This window comes from Seriola dumerili, unplaced genomic scaffold, assembly GCF_002260705.1.
Source record: "Seriola dumerili isolate Sdu_G_001 unplaced genomic scaffold, Sdu_1.0 BDQW01000362.1, whole genome shotgun sequence".
Classification (NCBI taxonomy): domain Eukaryota; kingdom Metazoa; phylum Chordata; class Actinopteri; order Carangiformes; family Carangidae; genus Seriola; species Seriola dumerili.
This window is the reverse complement of record NW_019174617.1, coordinates 439177-457611: the sequence shown is the minus strand read 5'-3', so window position 1 is coordinate 457611 and position 18435 is coordinate 439177. Positions and strand designations below refer to the sequence as shown.

Sequence of the window (18435 nt, the reverse complement as noted above, 5' to 3'; positions counted from 1 at the left end):
TAACAATCCTGTTTATAAATGTATTTGTAGTTACTGTAACACTGCTGAATCCCAGCATGTGCGTCACTCTCAGTGATATGCAGACACTTATTACTGCCATAAAGAATCATGCCTTTCTGCCCTGATGGTGAACATGCCAGCTGCTGCCAGGAAGCCCTGGGTTTTTCATGTCTGTGAGCTCCGAAGAAAGTTGCCCTCGCCATCTCAGAGGCCATAAAAAAGTCCAAAGATCAGGCAGATGCAAGCACGAACAAATACCCTGAACAAACTGCAGTAGCTGTCCAGTCTTCTCAGCCAGAAGAGCTGCACCACTGCTCTCTCAGACAAAAGGTAAGACATGATGAACTCTGGGGACATCAGCATAGGTTATGATAAACTGTGTATGTCTATGCTACAGGTCTGTGTGTGATATGACTGAAGATTTCCTTTGACTTTAAGACGTTTTACACAATTTTAGAATTATTATTTTGCTTTGTAGGTTCAAGTGTATGTATGTCGTGAATATTCAATACTATAGTTGTTTTTTGTTTGTTTTTGGATGTGGACACCAACCTAAAGAAAATACACTTTTTTCTAAATTAGAAAAAAACCCAACTTATTTTATAAACTGATGTATAGCATTATTTATATCTTTACAAGTGAATCACATGTGAATGTTAAACCTCACTTTGTAGCAATATTATGTTCCTCAACAGTTGTTTCATGTTAACACAATTTTCTTAACAAAGAGAAGGTAAATCTTTAAATATTTATAAAATATGACATATTTCTACAGATTAAAACATATATAAAACAATTCAAATTAACTCCACCATGACCAACTACAAAAGTAAATGTTTCTTTAAACATTTATATGTCAGTAAAAACAATCTATTAATAGCATAATTAATAGCATAACTAACTCACAGGAGCCATTTTCTTTCTTTTACTTTTGATATATGAATTACATTTTTTTTTTTATATATTTCTTACACTTTTACTTAAATGACATTTTCAGTGCAGGGCTTTTTATCCTGCATTATTACAGTAACTAAAGGATCTAAACTCTTCTTCCACCACTGGTCACCAAACATTTTTAAATGTGATCTCTTCTTTACAGGAGTGAGGACGCCACCATGGAGGTGAAGAGCATCCTGAAAGCTAAAAAAAGTGAGTTTTTATTATATATATGATATATATATATATATCAGATTTAATTGCTATTTGGAAACATTGATACTCTATTACACCAATTAATTTCCTCATTTTCTACTGGAAGTATCTGTTGGAAATCAGCTGTGTGAATCAATTTAAAGATGCTGTTTTCTCCCTCCTGCAGAGGTTAGCTTGCTGCCGGCGTTGGAGGTCAGCATTACCACCCAGAGCAGCTCCATCGGGGCTGTACGCTGGACATTGCCTGAGGAGAATCTCCAGGCCCACAGCTCGGCCCCCAGCAGACCTGCCAACCCCAACATAAACAAACACACACAGGTACGTCACATATTCTTAATTTATTTCTCTTTTGTAATTCACTTTTTGCCAGTAGCTTCTCTTTTGTTTTACCTTGATTTTAAACCTGTATGAGTTCGTTAAACTTCACATCTGGGGGGCATCGCGTAGCTCAGTGGGTTACGCAGGCGCCCCATATATATAGGGGCTACAGTCCTCGCTGCAGCTGGCCCCCGGTTCGACTCCCACATAGGGCAGCCCCCTTTCCTGTGTGTCATTCCCCCTCTCTCTGCCTCCCCATTTCCTGTCTCTCTACTGTCCTGTCCATTAAAGGCACAAAAAGCCCAAAAAATTCTAAAAAAAAAACTGGGCTGTATGAATTTGATGAAGTTTAAATTTCTATCTGAGTAAATATTTAAATTTACGTGTTTCCTGCAGCAATATCCTCGTCAGAACAGCCTGAAGGATCTGCGCAGCCTGCAGGAGTGTGTGCAGTTCATCCAACTCTGGAAAGAGCAAGTGGACCAAGTCTGCAAGGTAGGACCTGAGTGAAGGAAGGAGAAGTGAGACACCTATTAATTTTATTACTCATTAATAGGAGTATTATGATATAAATTCAGAGGGAAAAGAACAAAAAGCCTGTACAGACATGTGCACACCTGCACCTCTATCACGTGAAATTTGAACATGGGCAGCTAAAAGAGGAAGTACTGATACTAAAGGTTTGCTTGCCCCATTTTTAATCCATGTTTCACAATAATATAGAGGCTACTGTAGGTTGTTTTCCAGCTCAGGAGACAAGTCAAGTAAAACAAAATCAGATAAGAGCTTATTGCTCAGCCTGTTACAAACTCATAGCTGGGTTTCCCACACTCATATGGTTCATTGGTTTTTTTCCAAAATACACTGCTTCATTTCTTTTAGGCGTATGAGTTTGTATGAACCATAATTTATGATTGCACAGATTGGATAAGCGTTGCCATGGGACACGATTACTTTGCTTGTTCATGCAGGGTGAATTGGATGGGTGGATGCTGATAAGACACATTTAGTGACTCTTTTACAACCTGACTACATGACCCTCTGCCCTGCTGCACTGTAACACAGGGCTGGAACATGTAGGCTGGGCATCAACATTTACTGTAAGATCTTATGTACTGTATATGATTATATATACAGTATGACTTTTCATATGACTTTAACCTTTTAACATCTGTAAATGTAAAATGTCCCACATGTGTCTCATGTAAAGCAGAGTTGACCTGCAAATTAGCTTAAGCTGTTTTAACCATCAGGTGGCGTAAACGCAAACAGCCTGTGCCACATTTTCCTGAGATTTGGCCTTGAAGCTCACATTTCTGTCAACATGAGCTGGCTGTCATTTGTCTTTATGTCATTTCATCGTCATAGTAACACACAATTATGTTTTAGAGAGTGTATGACTTTGTCTGACATTTTGTGGTCTTGTGTTTTAACAGGGTGGAAGTGATCCAGAGGAAGGCACCAGTACGAAAGAGGCCCAGAGCTCAGACCGGTGGATTGAGCGCAGTCTTGAGGAGAGCAGGAAACTGATCCTGGAGTGGGCTGACGAACTCCATCATGTCGACAAGGTCAGTACACACGCCACTCTGTGTGTGATGGATGTGCTCTGTGTGAACAAGTAGCAAAAATATCAATCTTAACCTACTGATTTTGTGCCCTCAGCTCCTGAAGGAAACACCGTGGGCATCTGAGAGTCAAGACCATGAAGATAAGGATGCCAATGAGGAAGCACAGCAGAGGATCATGGAGTGGGCAAAAGAGCTGCAGACGGCGGGTGAGGTGAGGAGTCCTAGAACTAAAACTAAAGTCCAACAAACTTGTGGAAGGGTTTTAGTGTTTCATTACTTTCATTACATTTCATTCAGTGTCATTACTGTCAGCCGAAATGAACACCTACTCGAAGAGGGTACATGAAGGAAAATAATGATGATAGTCTCATGCCAGAAAATAATTTGTCAGAGTTATCAGTGTTGTCATTTTTTGCACCTAAAATAAGTATTTATGTTTGCAGAGTTGTGGCGTGCAGAGTGACGAGCTGGGTAAAGTGTTGCGTCTGCTGGGACTGAAGAAGAAACGCCTGGTCAACCTGCTGGCTCTGATGGAGTTCATCACTTGGTCTCTGCTCAAGGAAGACAGCATGGTGAGCAACCAGTCCCACAAATCAACATTTCTTCCAGATGTCTTACTTCGCATCTAAAAAGAAATAGGTGTGACGACAAAACAGTTTAACAACTGGGTTCCTCAGAAGGCTGAAATGAAAAAGACACTGTGGGATAAACAGACGTTAAAGCCGTAAAACACAGAAGCAGCTTAAACTTGAAAATAAAGTACTTCTGTTTACTACAAATGTTGCTGGAGTTTTGACCTCTTTAAACTTGAAAATCGAAACCGAACAGTTGCTCGATATCACGCAGTCCTGACATGACCAGGTTATGAAATTACTTTACGTAACATGTCATTTAAGTGAACCCTGCTCTTTGAATGCGTGCAAATGCCTAATAAATGAACTGAGTGATTCAGATTATATGACACTGATCTGCCTCTGCCACGATAACCACCAACAACCAATGCCCTCAGTAACTGATAGTGAAGACTGCAGATAACATATCACCATATTTGCAGATGATGGTGTAGTATATGTTGCAAAGTTTTTGATGTAAGATTGAAGGAATATTCTGTAGTTGTGCTTGGTTTTTATTTCATTTCATTTGAGTTTAGTGAGACTTTGTGCCGTTTGTGCAGCAACCATCACCTGTTAACTGGCCTCCAAAAATGGTGCATTGATAATTGTGTTGTGTTTTACAACTGACCGTAACCAGCCAGCAGGTTAACTGTGCTCTAACTGTAAAGGAAGGAGTGTTTTCTTGAACATTCACACATGGGTCAGTGATTTACTGTTAAGACTCGTGGTTATGGTTGCAAAGCACATGGTCATAAGGAAATAGAGACAAAGGGAGAATGAATAAGGGAAGTAAATAAAATATATACTATATACTGTACAGAAATACTGTTCATGTCAAACATGTTTTCATTCGATCTTTCTTTTTTTTTTTTTAGAGCATGGTTCCACAGTTATGGTTACTGGCAAAGCAGAGGACCTGGAAAGCAGGAACTCCAAGATACATCCCCAACTCAGGTGTGCATTTTTAAAATCTTTAGTTTTTTTATGCTGCATCTGACCACTGAATCTTAGCTTTCAAAATGACAGATTTGCCCAAAGGAGAAGAGGTACAATTATAGCTTATAAGAGGATGATTTATTGTTGTTCACACTTCTTTTTTTGCTTGTGATCCCATAATAGAAAGCAATATCTTCCGGCATGATAAATCTCCTGATTTCTTTGAGTATTTCAGAAGATAAAAAGGCAAAGATCAGATAAAAGTTTTAAAAGAAAGATTTTTGAGTAGCACAGTTATTTATTTTTCCCAACCTGGTTATCATCTCATGACCCTGTCATTCATTTTGATTCATGCTGCCACTAGTTTAGACCATGTACCATAAAAATCAAACCCTGTTTATCCACTGCAGCTCTAATATAATGTCTGTTTCTCTATTCTCAGTTTGGAGTTGGATTTGCAGTGCAGCAGGTGAGATCACCCAACACTTTATTCTTCTTTCATCTCACATGACTGCTAGAAAAACAGCAAACAACCTATTCACAGTATAATGAGCTAATTTATCTTTTTTTTTCCTAACAGCTGATGTGATTCTTGACCCCATGACCAACCACCCGTGGCTGCTGCTGTCAGAAGACCAGCGTAAGGTCCAGGAGGGCCTCACACCATCCGACCTTTCCTACAGCTCCCAGCGCTTCGACAGCTGGCCATGCGTGCTGGGATGGGAGGGCTACAGCAGCGGCCGCCACTACTGGGAGGTGGACATAGCCAACAATGGCTACTGGCGCCTGGGACTGGCCACCGCCGACTCCAAACGGCAGGGGCGCTTCCCCATGACCCCAAAGCATGGCTACTGGGCCCTGTGGCGCAGCACACACCAGTTCTACGCCTGCGCCAAACCAGAAGTGCCGCTGCCGATCGGCCTTGTGCCTCGACGCATGGGGATCTACTTAGACTATGAAGAAGGCCAGATCTCCTTCTACAACGCAGAAACAAAGTCCCACATCTACACCTTCACTGGGACCTTCAGGGGGAAGCTGTACCCTCTGTTCGCCCCGCTGGATGGCCGCACACTCATGAGAATCATCCCACCCGATAACATCTCTGTAAACTGAGAGACATGGACCTTAATAACTTTTATTCGCCCCTTGAAAGAATTCAATTTGACCTTAAGGAAATGAAGTTAAAACTGTCTTGACCAAAAAGTACAAAAACACAAAACAGGCAAGATATGATTCTTTTTTTTTTAAAGCAGAGTCACCAGTTAGATTGAAAATTCACAGGCTGCAACTTTCAAAACTAAATATTCAGAACTTGACTTCTCTTATTGTTCCTTAAATTGAATTTAAAATCTGTTAACCTTCAGTTAAAAACTGAACGATATCAAAGTGCTAATGATATTACATTACTGGCAGAAAAAGGGTCCAGATCTGATCAAAGCACTCTAAAAAAGAAAACCCTGAAAAACATGAAATGTAAAAAAAAAATGTACCAAAAACTAAATTTTGGTACATACAAAAATATGTAACAGAATTTTAAAAGAATCAGCTCGGCTGATTCCTAAATTTATGTTTACATGTAGACATGAAAGTATAAACACGTCCTGCATCTACACACAGACATGCACTTTCACAAATGCACACAATAAATGTTTCTTATACTCTGCATATTGCATATATACTTTTCTCTGACTTTTGATATTTTTTCTCATAAACATATTACCGAGGAAAATTATAATTATCTACAGAACAGGTAGATTTACAAATATGAAGCTCTAAAAACAAAACAAAAACAACACACAGTTCCTTTACTTTGGCCTTTTAAAGACTGACCACGTGTGCACAAATTCTTTAACAATGATTAAGTTTTTGGCATAAAAAAGGTGAAAAACATCAGTCCTCTGCCAGATCATTGTAAATAAAGAAATATAAAATGTGTGTGGATCTGTGTGTAGCCTCTCAGGACGCTCTCTTACAGACCCAGGGTCCGTAAGCTTCACACTCAGCAGCGAAGAGACTCCCATCTCCCCTCAGGTCTGCACAGTCTCTGTGACCAGCATCCCATTCCACCGTCACCCTACACACACACACACATACACAACATCACACACACACACACCACACCACATCCACACACACACACACTAACCACACACACTACACGACACACTACCACACCCACACACACACACACACACACACACACACACACACACACACACACACACACACAAAAAGAGGGAATAAAAGCGGGAAAGTCCACATGACCTGACAGCAATTCAGCATTCAAACCCAAATAAAACTTATCAGTATTAATTTATAGCAAGTGGTGATTCATGTATGAATTACTTAGATGTAATAATTTATTTAATTTTAGATTAAAGCTGCATGTTTCAGTACGTCAATATATTTATATGTGTATAGTATGGAATGTCGTAATAAAAACAAATTGAATGAAAATATTATGAAGTTTGTGTGTTAAAAAGAAAAATACATCTGTTTTCTATCACTAGACTTGCACTTTCAACATAAAGCACAATCACTATGGGGTGAATATTTAATACATATTAGAGTTAAAGATTATGGTTCTCCTCTGAGTTTCTATTTTCTCCTCTTATACTCTATATTTTACAGGTGTGTCATTTCTTCATCATTTCAGAAGAGTTATGTAAATTAATACTAATTTAGGTAAAATACTGGCACATGTGTAGAAATGAATTACTGTACAGTATGAGGAGGACGTTATTATGCACAAAGAACTCAAAAGCATCATCGGGCATTGTAAAATCATATTTATGAGGATTGTTCTTTGTTCAGGTGACAGTGTGTGGGAGATTTTTTTTTCCCATAGATGCTGATCTACAGAATACTCTGCCTCTCAGGTCACCTTTGTCCTCAGGTGTTCAACATGTTTGAAAAATATTGGTCCAGTTAACGGGCCGTGGATCTGGACTTACTGCATGTAGTGCTGGATGTCCGTCCCGTCCCACCACAGCCACTGACCCTCCTGCTTGGAATCTGTCAGTCCCACCCACAGGAAGGGGAGCTGAGGGAACTTCCTCATCACACCTTGGATAAATTCCTGAGGATTAAACATTTTGTGGATTTTATATCCAAAATGCTTTTGGGGAAAAAAAAATGCATCCTGGCGTTTCCTGTTCGGTTACTCTGAAACTTAAGTTTTTAACTTTCCCAAAGCTTAATTTTACCATTGTTATTTCTGTATATACGACTTCTATTATCTATCCATCTGTCCTCTGAGATTTTACCCTGTTGTATATTGTATAGATATAGTTATGGATTCAGATTCTACTAAGGTGCTGTTTACTACAGAAAAGTACATCTCCTCCCACTTTGCACAGTTACCATCTCTGCAGAGTCCTTGATTACAGCCAGACTGCTGTTGTGTCCCCGACAAAACTCAGCGCTCTCATTCCACTGACGATTCTCCTGAAGTCCCACCGAGAAGAAGTAGCAGTGACCCTTCCACCAAAGCCAGCTGACTGGACACACACTGCATCTGGAGTCTACACACAACAGGAGAGGAACACTGATGCAAGTCTAGGGTAAAAAATCCTGGAGGTGTTGGGGGGGTCACTGGTTGATGTAATGCAACGCTGTAAGATTCATGATTTCATGAGACTAAATTTCAGTGAAATCCCAGACATATGCGTCAACACAGTCCTGACAGGCCAAACCATATATCCTGTATTTAGGAAACTATAAGTTTCCGAGACTGCGCACACACCTTTTGGAGACGTCACATTTGCAGGATGTTAGATGTTTGTACCAAAGAGGAAAATGTAAATCACCTTGAGTGACAATATGGAGCATGAGGTTCAGATCATGGCGCTCTTTTTGACACTGCTGCAGCCGCTGCATCAGCTCCTTTGCTGAAGTTTTGGAAGTCTGCTCCGCCTCTTGCGCCGCTGACAAGTGAATTTTCACAATTTAACACAAGTTGATCCAGTAATTAAATAAGTTGATGTGAGTTTGAAGAACTTTCAGACTGAAGGTCCGGTTTATATCAGGTGCAGGATAGCAGATTTGGTAGAAGGAAAAGGAGATTAACATTTTGCACCACTTAAATTTGAATGTTCACCAACATGGAAATAAATAATTTGTAGAATAAATCAAACGTAATATTTATAGGCATGTATGCTCATTATTTAATATTTATACTCACCAAATAACCCCAAATATAAAAGGAGTCCAGTCAAGATGATTATTGTTGCCATGCCAACAGCCACTCCAGCTATCAGATGACAAACTGGACAGGATCCTGCATCTGTGACTGTTAGAAAAAAACAACAAAAAAAACCAATCATGAAATAGTATCCGTCATTACAGCAGAATCTTTTCGTAGTTTTTCTGGGTTTTGAAAAACACAGATTTCAACTTGACGTGTCTTTGGTTGAAAACCTGGCCATCAGTAGTGAAGTGATCATTTACAGAGTCATCAATGATGTTTTTGAACCGTCAAGTTATCGTGGTGGAAATGATTCCAGTTTTCAAAAACGCTGTACAAGCACTAAAAATACATTGTTACATTAAGTTTATTACTTAATTTTTTTGAATGTAGAGATTTAATCTGTGATGAAACGATAACCAAAGACAAGATAATTCACTTCATCTAGCTATAAGTGCTTCTCATATGTTTACTTGCCCATGCATACACCATTTCACCTTTTGACCCGTGACTCTGATAAAGATGAAGCCGAGACACTTTCTAAGAGTAGGAAAAGTAAACTTGGACTTTGACACCAGGAAAACTGTAGCTTTGCTTGATTCTGTTCACCACATAAACGCAACATCAGGTGATGCGTTTGAGGGGCGGCACACAAAGTACTAAAAAGACTGTGATACTGTGACAAACATATAAAGACAAGACTGAATATCAACTGACAGGTCCTATCGCAAACCAGCATAAAAAAGCATTTTTGTTATCAGGCTTGCTTTTTGAGAAAGTGAAGTTCTATCTTGACTTTTGTAAAAACTTGTGAAATAAAAGTACACTTCATTTACACCACTGTGTAAGGAGATGCTGTTAATAACTAACCTGCTGGTGTTTCCCTCTTGACATCATCGTCTGGGTGTCTTGGGGATGAATCCATGTTGGTATTTGATGCTCTTACTCCTTTTACTTCAACTGTTTCATGTGCTTGTTGACTCATAATTATAACATCTTCTCATTTTCACACATATAACTGAACTAAATGTGACCACTCCGCCCCTTCCTCATATTGTAGCCGCTCTGCAACACAAAAAAAAAGTATTGAGCCCTAAAAACACTAGCAGAGGAAGCTGGCAGGGTGCACAGAGCGCTTAACAGCTTACATATGCTATACATATATATATATATAACTATTATTAACAGCATCATCTCAGACCCTGGAGGTGTTATATGTGTGTATATTCAGCTGGCCCAAACCTGAACTTCCCATTTCTGTGTGAATGTGAATTCTAGACGCTCCTCTACAGTGTGCATTTATCTGCCGACCTGACCCGATCTATATGTTACTTATCTATTGATCATCTTCTCATTATCAAAGGTGATTCTCACTTTGAGGTGCAATCAGGTTTGTTTGCTGTTGATAAAAGTTGCAAATAAATGTATGTTTACTGATATATGAATCTGCTCAAGAGTTGTAATTTGGAAAAAGGTGGATTGAATGACTTTTTTTCATATGTGGGCAAATATGTACACATGGGCTTCCATACATGCAAAAAAAAAAATCAAAAGAAAATGAAAGAAATAAAAACAAGAGGAGTAGTAGGCTTTTTTTATTTTCTTTTTGTTATATTTTTTGATCATTCAAATTGTCAATATAAAAGACTGCGAATCAGCACATTTTATCAACTGTACCTGGATTTAAAATTGACAAAATTATATGAACACACAGTATATATTCTTAATTCTTCTGACTAAAAAAGCACCACACGCAACATCACACACACACACACACACACACACCACCACACCCACACACCACACACCACACACACTACACACAACACACACACACACACACACCACACCACACACACCACACACACACACACAGAGGCCTTATATTTCAAAATTCAATTTTTGCCAAAAACACTCACATCCAAAATACCTTCACCAATAAAAATGCGATAAAAAAAATTATTCAGCAGTGTTTTCACTTTTTTGCTTCGTGAGGATCCACCGAACATTGTCCCCCAACTTCTCCTCAAGACGTTTTTGCAGCTGCAACACAACAAATAAAAATAAAGAAAGCTGACAATGGACATAAATCTGTAAACCAACCTGTATCTATAAAACAAAACTGAGCGATTCCTTCACACACAAATAATTACTGCACGTCCCGTCTACAAAAATCAAAAAACATCACTTTTTGTCTTGTACATTTACCCCCCAGATGCTGTGTTAGTTTTGTCCACATGGTGAGTGACGTACCTCATCGAATACATCTTGCGTCGCGTTGTCCTTATCACATAAGAGGAGCTTTGAGGAGGAGCATAACATGGACAGACTGATCTCCCTTAGCTCCGGCTCTGGGGAACAAACAGATGGGTAAAGAGGAAGTTAGACCAAGAAGTCTCTCATTCAAGCTGTAAAATTTGCATGTGGCAGAAGAAATAATGTGCAGTGTGTTCAGATGCTATCAGCAAAAAAAGCAGTTTGTTTTGTCGCCTATGTTATCGGTTATATTCGGACTTTCAAAGAACTTCCTTTCATTTATCTTGCAGTTTCAGCCCATTGAATTCAAATCAAATATTGCACACATAATCTAAATATTTAGACTGATTTCTGCTTTCACACCCAATCTGTTTGGTTTGGTTCAAACAAACTGGTGCAATTTGCCAGTTTGGTTTGGTTAATTTAGGCTGGTGCAAAAGCTATCAAGTCTGCACTTGTGCAGACTAAAGTTGACTCTTTTTGAAACTGAAATTTAACGCTTTCTAAAAACCTTTTCAGTACAACACAGAATAGAATTTAATACCTTTTTCAGTGTCGTACTGTTCGAAGAATGACAGAAAACCAGTAGAGACAGAAAGGCCTGTTTGTCAGTACTTTCTAGTTGTATATAACAATAAATCCTTGTAATGTAATTAATCAATTAACCTTAACCCAGATAAGTGGCAGATTTGATGAGCTTGCTGTGGCATATAGTAGCAAGAGTCTTTTGTGCAGCGGGTCTGAAGGTGCTGACTCAAGTATTAAACAGCTGAAGTTTAGTGTTCTTCAGTACATCTCTTCATCTTTGTGTCGTCTACAATTACAGCCCGACAGATACACTGAAAGTGGCTTTTCACAGATACATCAGTTTTGGTTTGTATATGTCAGCAGATAAGTAAGAAGAAATTACAGTATAGAAATGCCTCCGTACAAATATCTTTCTTTACAACTACCATTGCCACTTTCTTTAATAACCAAATTTAAGGGAAGAAAGGAAGCTGAAAAACTCTGGGTTTGAGAGTTTTTTTTACTGAATAACCATCAACTTCTTCTTTTTCGATAACAACCGTCTTCTGGGTTTTATCTCTTAACTACACATCTTGTGTTTGTAATGGTTCTGAGCAGCTGACTCTCAAACCTCAGATGTTTGCGTTTCCTTGAATGCACCAACAGAATTTATGTCAAGTCTCTATTTTCAGCAACCTCACCCGTAAAACATGACGTGTTTGATGGGATACTCCGCTCTTCACCAGCCACTGTTTGCACTTGAAGCTCGTACTTGCTCCCTGATTTCAACTTATCAAACGTGTAGCTGGTATTATTATCCACGGTATCCGTACGGTTTTGGCCCCAGAAGTTGGATATGAGTTGGACGAAGTACTTGGCCTTCCCTATGTTTACAGGGGCTTTCCACTGAAAGGTGATGTGGGTTTTATTGGAAGTGGCACTGGCGTCAGTAGGCGGGGACGGCTCTGAACAAAGGAAGGAGAGAAAAAACTGAGGCAGTGATATATGAGTATCTTGCAGTCGGATTTTCATTATAAATGTTCAGTGTTTTCAATCAGTGATAATCTTTATTAATCTTTAACATTGTCATGAACTCAGACAACACTGTTTTTTATACGACTCATTGCGCATTTTTTCAGCAACATTCTTTTGGTATATTTACATTCTGTAATTATCTCGACACAGGTGTACCAAGACACAGGTGTCACCAAATCTTAATAATTATAACTTTCAACACATAAATGGATGGAATACATTGGTGACTCACTGGTGAATATGTGGTGTTGTACCGGGGGACCTTGGAGATGGTACATGATGCTATAGACCACCACTGTGTAATTGGCTGCATTCTTCAGGCCTGTAAAGTCAGCAGTGAGTTCTTGTGGGTTCTTTGTACCGTTTTCGTGGCCATCCAGCAGGAGCTTGACGGTGAAGCTTGTGTAATTACTAGCAGGAGGTTTCCAGGTGGCATTGATGGAGTCAGATGTTACCTTCAACTCCAGACCTGAAATCGGCCCAGGAGCTACGTGAGAGTCACAGAGTCAGATTAGTGACATTGAACACAGCAGGATGAGAGTTTTTGTTTGTTTTTTTTCTGTGAATCAACAGCTAGCAAAACCGTCAAAGAGCTACCGGTGCAGTTGACGATGGTCACGTTGTCTCCCAGAGTGTTGTTGACCCACGCTGTCACAGTGAGGGTTATCCTGGTGCCCACCGGCAGCTTTGGTATGTCCACTTTATACCGAGTTTGAGATGGGTTATGCGTCACATTTGCTGTAAACAATTCGCTATTGGGAGAAGAAACAGTCACTTGACTCAAACTGCTGCTGCTGCACGATCAGTAGTAATAAACCTGTGCTCCAATCAGAGATCTCCCAATGCAGCAACATTACTGTAATTAAGTGTGAAGGTTCAAGAAATTGGAGCAGTGACATGATCAAACAAACCCCAGGTTAGATGGACTTGTTTGGACAAGAAGAGCAAAAGGTAAAATTATCATCACTGTTTGCATAATGACTCCTTGGTTCAATGATGCTGTCGTACTTGTTCATGCAGTTTAACATTTTGGTTAGAGTCTTGGTTTAATTAGAGTCTGTCTTGCTCCTTGTGCCTCACGCTCTACACGCTACACGTCAATGTTGCTTAGGAACTGTAAGTGCAATGTTATCACTGGGCATCAAATATCAAAATAAGACTCAAATTGTATATATATATCTACGAATACATACTCATTATTGTCATTCATAGCCTGCACGTAGAAACCTGTGGCATTTCCCTCAGGTGAGACCCAGGAAAGCATCAGTGAACTATTGGTGTTATTAGACACACTCAGGCTGGTCACTTTACCGGGCTCTGACGAAGAGAACAAACAGATAAACACCACAGCGAAGACAACAACGCCGAACACAAGCTCACAGGTGTCACTGTTCAGGTCAGATGCAGCTCTAATTTGCCTTCCCTGATTTGAATTTCATTTTATGTGAGCAGCAAGAAACAACTAACCATAAACCTCTTCCTCTTTTTAAGAGCTTTCACTTGTCTCAGTCCCACAGAGTTGTTAACTGTCCTGTTAAAATCCTCCACCAGGTGTAACATGTAGCTTATATACCATTATAACCCTTTTAAATAAAAGTTTCATGTGATATGAACTCACTTGTGTACACTGTGATGTTAGACGCCTCACTCCGTCTGGAGCCGATTCCTGAGAGCACGATGAACGTGTAAGGGCTTCCAGGTGTCAAACCACTGACCTCTTTGCCCTCCGTGTCACTTTTATCCTCCTCACCTTGAACCTCAGAAATAAGATAGAACTCTGCATTTCCAGGCGGTTTGTTCCAGCTCAGAAAGACAGATGTTTCTGTCACTTTGCTTACAGTGAGGTTTTCGACCTTGTGAGGTACTGAAAAGAAAAATGAGAGATTAGTCAGAGAGAAGGAGTAACCAGCTCCCAAGTGGTCACTTTTTTTGTAGTTGGGAAATCCTCAATATCTCCTGGAGCAAATAAAATTTTAAGTGAGCCAAAATCTAACATACAGTATTTTGTAATTGGTAAGTAAGAATGAAATAAAAAAATGTCTGACATCAAAATGAAAGTAAAACAAAACTGAAGCAAAGACATCAGACACAAATATGGGTATAGACTTCATCAAATAGGGGGCAAAGATAATTTATGATTACTGCTTGTTATAAAAGGTGTGTGGCACTCAGCTCCTCTGTGCTAAAACACGTTGTTCCAGCATTATTATTATTATCAGTGAAGCTCTGTGGCTATGACCCATACCACCTCTCATTCTAGCTTCCTGTAATTCAGCAGATCTGTAATTTGAAGCTGACCGGTGTAAATTAATCTAAAGTAACACTGTCATTTTAATAAAGTCAGATGTTACTCACTGGTGTGGAAGAAGACCTCCTGTGAGTTGAGGTCTCGCCCACATTTGACAGGGAACACCTGGACTGAGTAGCGGGTGCCTGGCGTCAGACCGGAAAGGTTGTAAGTAAAATTAAAAAAAATTTCCGTCTGGTTTTTGCCGACTCCTCTGACCTCCATACGGTAATGGCTGATGGCGCCCGGCCCAGCCGGCCATGTGAGATCAGCAGTGCTGGACGTCACGTTATCCACGACGGCTTTGCAAACGAAATGATCTGTGGTCGGACATGAGACGATGATTGTTAATTGGCAGAGAGACTCAGATATCCAGGGAAATAAAAATACAGTGTTATAGTAAGTGTTACACTTGTCTTCTTGTTTTTACATTAACAGTATGGACAAATTGAGGAAGGATGCAGAAGATAACACATAATAATTCCTCATGTTGTCGCGAATGTTGAAGAAAAGAATGAACATTTCTTGTATGTGTCAAAAAAAGGTTTGACAACGTACATGTTGACTGATGTGTCATCTGATCCAATTTGCAATAAAAATACTTGAATGAACATTTCTGCACCTTTTTGGCATAAATGAATGATGAATGAATGATTGTTATTGTGTGTGGGTTTAAAAAAATAATAATTTCAGGATAATCAGGAAATAATCAGGAACTTGGAGGAGATGTTGGCTAGATGTTTGTAGGCTTCTGTTTGTCTCAAACCTGACTTTTGTTTTGTTTTTCGGGGTTCTTTGGATATGTATTGATGGGACTGATGTACAGATGCTGTAATCCCCTTTTGATTCTGTATCTGTTGACATGTGGAGGATGAAATATGTCATATCACCAAAAAAACAAGTGACAAGGGGGAAATAAAATGTGTTTATGAGGTCACATGCAAATCAATGTAAAATTTATTTATATAGTAGAAAGACCAGCAGAACAACGGACTCTTTATCTAGAGAAATAATTAAATAATAATAATAATAGAATATAATAATTTTATGAGAAAGCCACTGTATGGATGAAGTGCAGAGACAGCTGCACTCCTAAAGTTGCCCTGCACATGTGCTATGTCCTGTAGTAGTTCTGTGTAGGGCTGTGTGAGAACTAAAACTACAACAAAGGGACTTTAAATGAGTCCTACCTTCATAACAAATAAAAGGCAGAAGCTCTGAGCAGTTCTTTTCAATCCAAGCCCCAAAGCTCAGCATGGCCACACAAGAGTCTTCTATGTAGTTTTCATCAGGATCCGGGACATCAGGCACCAGCATAGGCGATCGGACACATTTACTAATGGTTTCCCCGTGTCCAGTAACTGCTGTCACAGGTTGCTCAGTGACATTGGTCCTGTGTCCAGTGACATCGGTCCTGTGTCCGGTGACATCGGTCCTGTGTCCGGTGACATCGGTACTGTGTCCGGTGACATCGGTGGAGTTCATTACGTTCACTGTATTTTCAGTTGTTTCGTCCTGAAACCCGCTGAAGCTCGTCACATCCGGGGTCGTAAATTCTGTGTATCTGGTGAAGCTTGTCGTCCTTGGGGTTGTAACTGCTGGGCAGGTGCAGGAGCAGCTGCAGCAGTCTCTTTTTGGGTAGGGGGATTTGAACACAGGCCAACCAGGGTACCAGTTCTGGAAGGCGAGGGGATCCCCGTTGGCCCAGCTGGTCCAGGACATATTGGAGTTACTGGTGGAGTTGCTGCTGGGGTAGAAGTTCTTGCGAAGGCCAATCCAGGAGTCTGAAGTGAGATTATTGGCGATGCCCTGGGTGTTGCCAGGGGTCAGAGTGACCAGGTCTTTGAAACAGACCTGACGGGACGTGAAAGGTTACAGTCAGAATTATATGGAGATCCTGTCTGCTTTAGCATTTTATTGAATCTTAATCCAGTGTTAAATTGCTCACAGGTACAGACAGAGATTCATGGTCCCTAACGGATGAAACCTGAAGATTTTGGTTATTCCCTGGCTTTTCCTCTAGTGCAACCAGCACATCAAAAATTCCACTCATCCAGTGAATAACCTTCACATCTGGTACATGGATTGGTATAAAATTTCATACAAGAAATTCATGGTTCCCAGAGGTTGTATCCTTAAGACTGTAGTGACTTCCCAAAGTGAAATATCCGGTCAGCTACAGGATACATTGCCTTGACATTTGGAGCAGACAAATGCTACCTTTGGACAGAGCTAGACTTGCTGTTTCCCCCAGTTTCCAGTCTTTGTAGTCTCTGTAGCTTTATATTTAGCCGACATGACAGACATGAGAGTGGTATCAACTCGTCAGTCTCGGCAAGAAAGCAATGAAAGAATATTTCACAAAATGCCTAACTGTTTCTTTAAGTTGTTAAGGGAAATATACCGTTAAGCGTTAAAGTATTTTCACACATTCTGGCCTAATGTTTCACCCTTTTTCTGTACATCAGGTTCATGCTGTACCTGGCAGTGATTCCTGGCTTCGCTCCAGTTGAGATTTCCTGGCTGGATGAAGTAGTCATGCTCTGCCGCGCTGTACATCAACATTAGAGCTGGACAGAAACATACAGACACAATAGACAAAGGTCACAGTTCAAGTTAATATCCAAACCACAAGAAAAAGTTGAGTATGTGCACATTTTTGGAACCATAATCAGCCAGCCATGTTATTTTCTCCTCTAATTAATGAATATCTGAACACATTTCTACCATTATTCCACAAACAGAACATATACATTATATACAGATTCTTAATATGTACCTCAAAAGTACTAACTTGACTGAACTGCACTTGTTTTGTTTTCAGGACTGGTGGTCAGATTCTAAATTTAGTCGCAAAAAAATGGATCCAGCACCCATCTTAAAATAAATTCACATCACAATATTCTTTAATTCTATTTTTAAGCTTTTAAGGATAACTACCCTAACAATTCTACACTACACACAACCACATCAGCCTGATCATCAGACCACACCCATATGGACAGTCAGTTACATTTTATGAATAGTTTCTCTTAATGTTTTTTCCATGTTTGCTTTCCCCTCAACTCTGAAACTCCTATAGAGCTGTAACAAACAGTTGGACAGAAAATTAATCAATTTTGATAGTCAATTATTTTATGCATTGTTTACTGCTATCAGCTGCTCAAATGAATGATTGGCTGCTCTTGTCTCTTTCATGTGGTTATAAACCAAATATGTTTGGGTTTTAAAAAATTGAATACGAAACATTGGACTCTGGGAAGTGTCATAGTCAACGCAAAAAGTGAACTAGCAGATTAATCGATAACGTCGATCATTATTTGCAGCTTTAAACTCTACTATAAACTAATACTGTGCCTTGAGAAAGTGCTGGAAATAGAATAATTAGACTCACCCCATGATAGGAAAATACAGACACTATCCTGTAGAGATAACGTCATGTTGGCTTCCAGCGGATCCTTAGATAATTTCACCAAAGAACAGCTACTGTAAAATAATCAAGAAAACAGTAAGAACCTCACAGTATAAATCCAAAACAAACATGAATTTTAAAAATTGAAGGTGGAATGGTTGCGT

The 18435-nt window shown here is 39.7% G+C and overlaps 3 protein-coding genes across 3 annotated transcripts; 1 reads left to right on the top strand and 2 right to left on the bottom strand.

The window, feature by feature from the left end:
• The first annotated feature begins 299 nt into the window (after positions 1-299).
• On the top strand, positions 300-5718 carry LOC111233029 (E3 ubiquitin-protein ligase TRIM39-like). The gene is made up of 10 exons (XM_022760761.1): positions 300-330; positions 1100-1149; positions 1319-1470; positions 1867-1965; positions 2907-3038; positions 3133-3249; positions 3482-3610; positions 4528-4606; positions 5031-5057; positions 5169-5718. The coding sequence occupies exons 2-10, from the start codon at positions 1116-1118 to the stop codon at positions 5699-5701; spliced, it is 1302 nt and encodes a 433-aa protein (XP_022616482.1). The 5' UTR covers positions 300-330; positions 1100-1115; the 3' UTR covers positions 5702-5718.
• Positions 5719-5786: 68 nt separating this feature from the next.
• On the bottom strand, positions 5787-9743 carry LOC111233030 (CD209 antigen-like protein C). Its single transcript, XM_022760762.1, has 6 exons — positions 9645-9743; positions 8772-8879; positions 8398-8514; positions 7952-8112; positions 7543-7667; positions 5787-6662 (listed from the first exon to the last, which is right to left on the bottom strand). Exons 1-6 carry the CDS (start codon positions 9697-9699, stop codon positions 6545-6547), a joined length of 684 nt encoding a protein of 227 aa, XP_022616483.1. The 5' UTR covers positions 9700-9743; the 3' UTR covers positions 5787-6544.
• A 931-nt stretch (positions 9744-10674) lies between these two features.
• Positions 10675-15136, bottom strand: LOC111233052 (receptor-type tyrosine-protein phosphatase eta-like). Its single transcript, XM_022760788.1, has 8 exons — positions 14928-15136; positions 14191-14436; positions 13766-13889; positions 13170-13324; positions 12805-13059; positions 12239-12502; positions 11028-11125; positions 10675-10817 (listed from the first exon to the last, which is right to left on the bottom strand). Exons 1-8 carry the CDS (start codon positions 15082-15084, stop codon positions 10734-10736), a joined length of 1383 nt encoding a protein of 460 aa, XP_022616509.1. The 5' UTR covers positions 15085-15136; the 3' UTR covers positions 10675-10733.
• Between the last annotated feature and the right edge of the window lie 3299 nt (positions 15137-18435).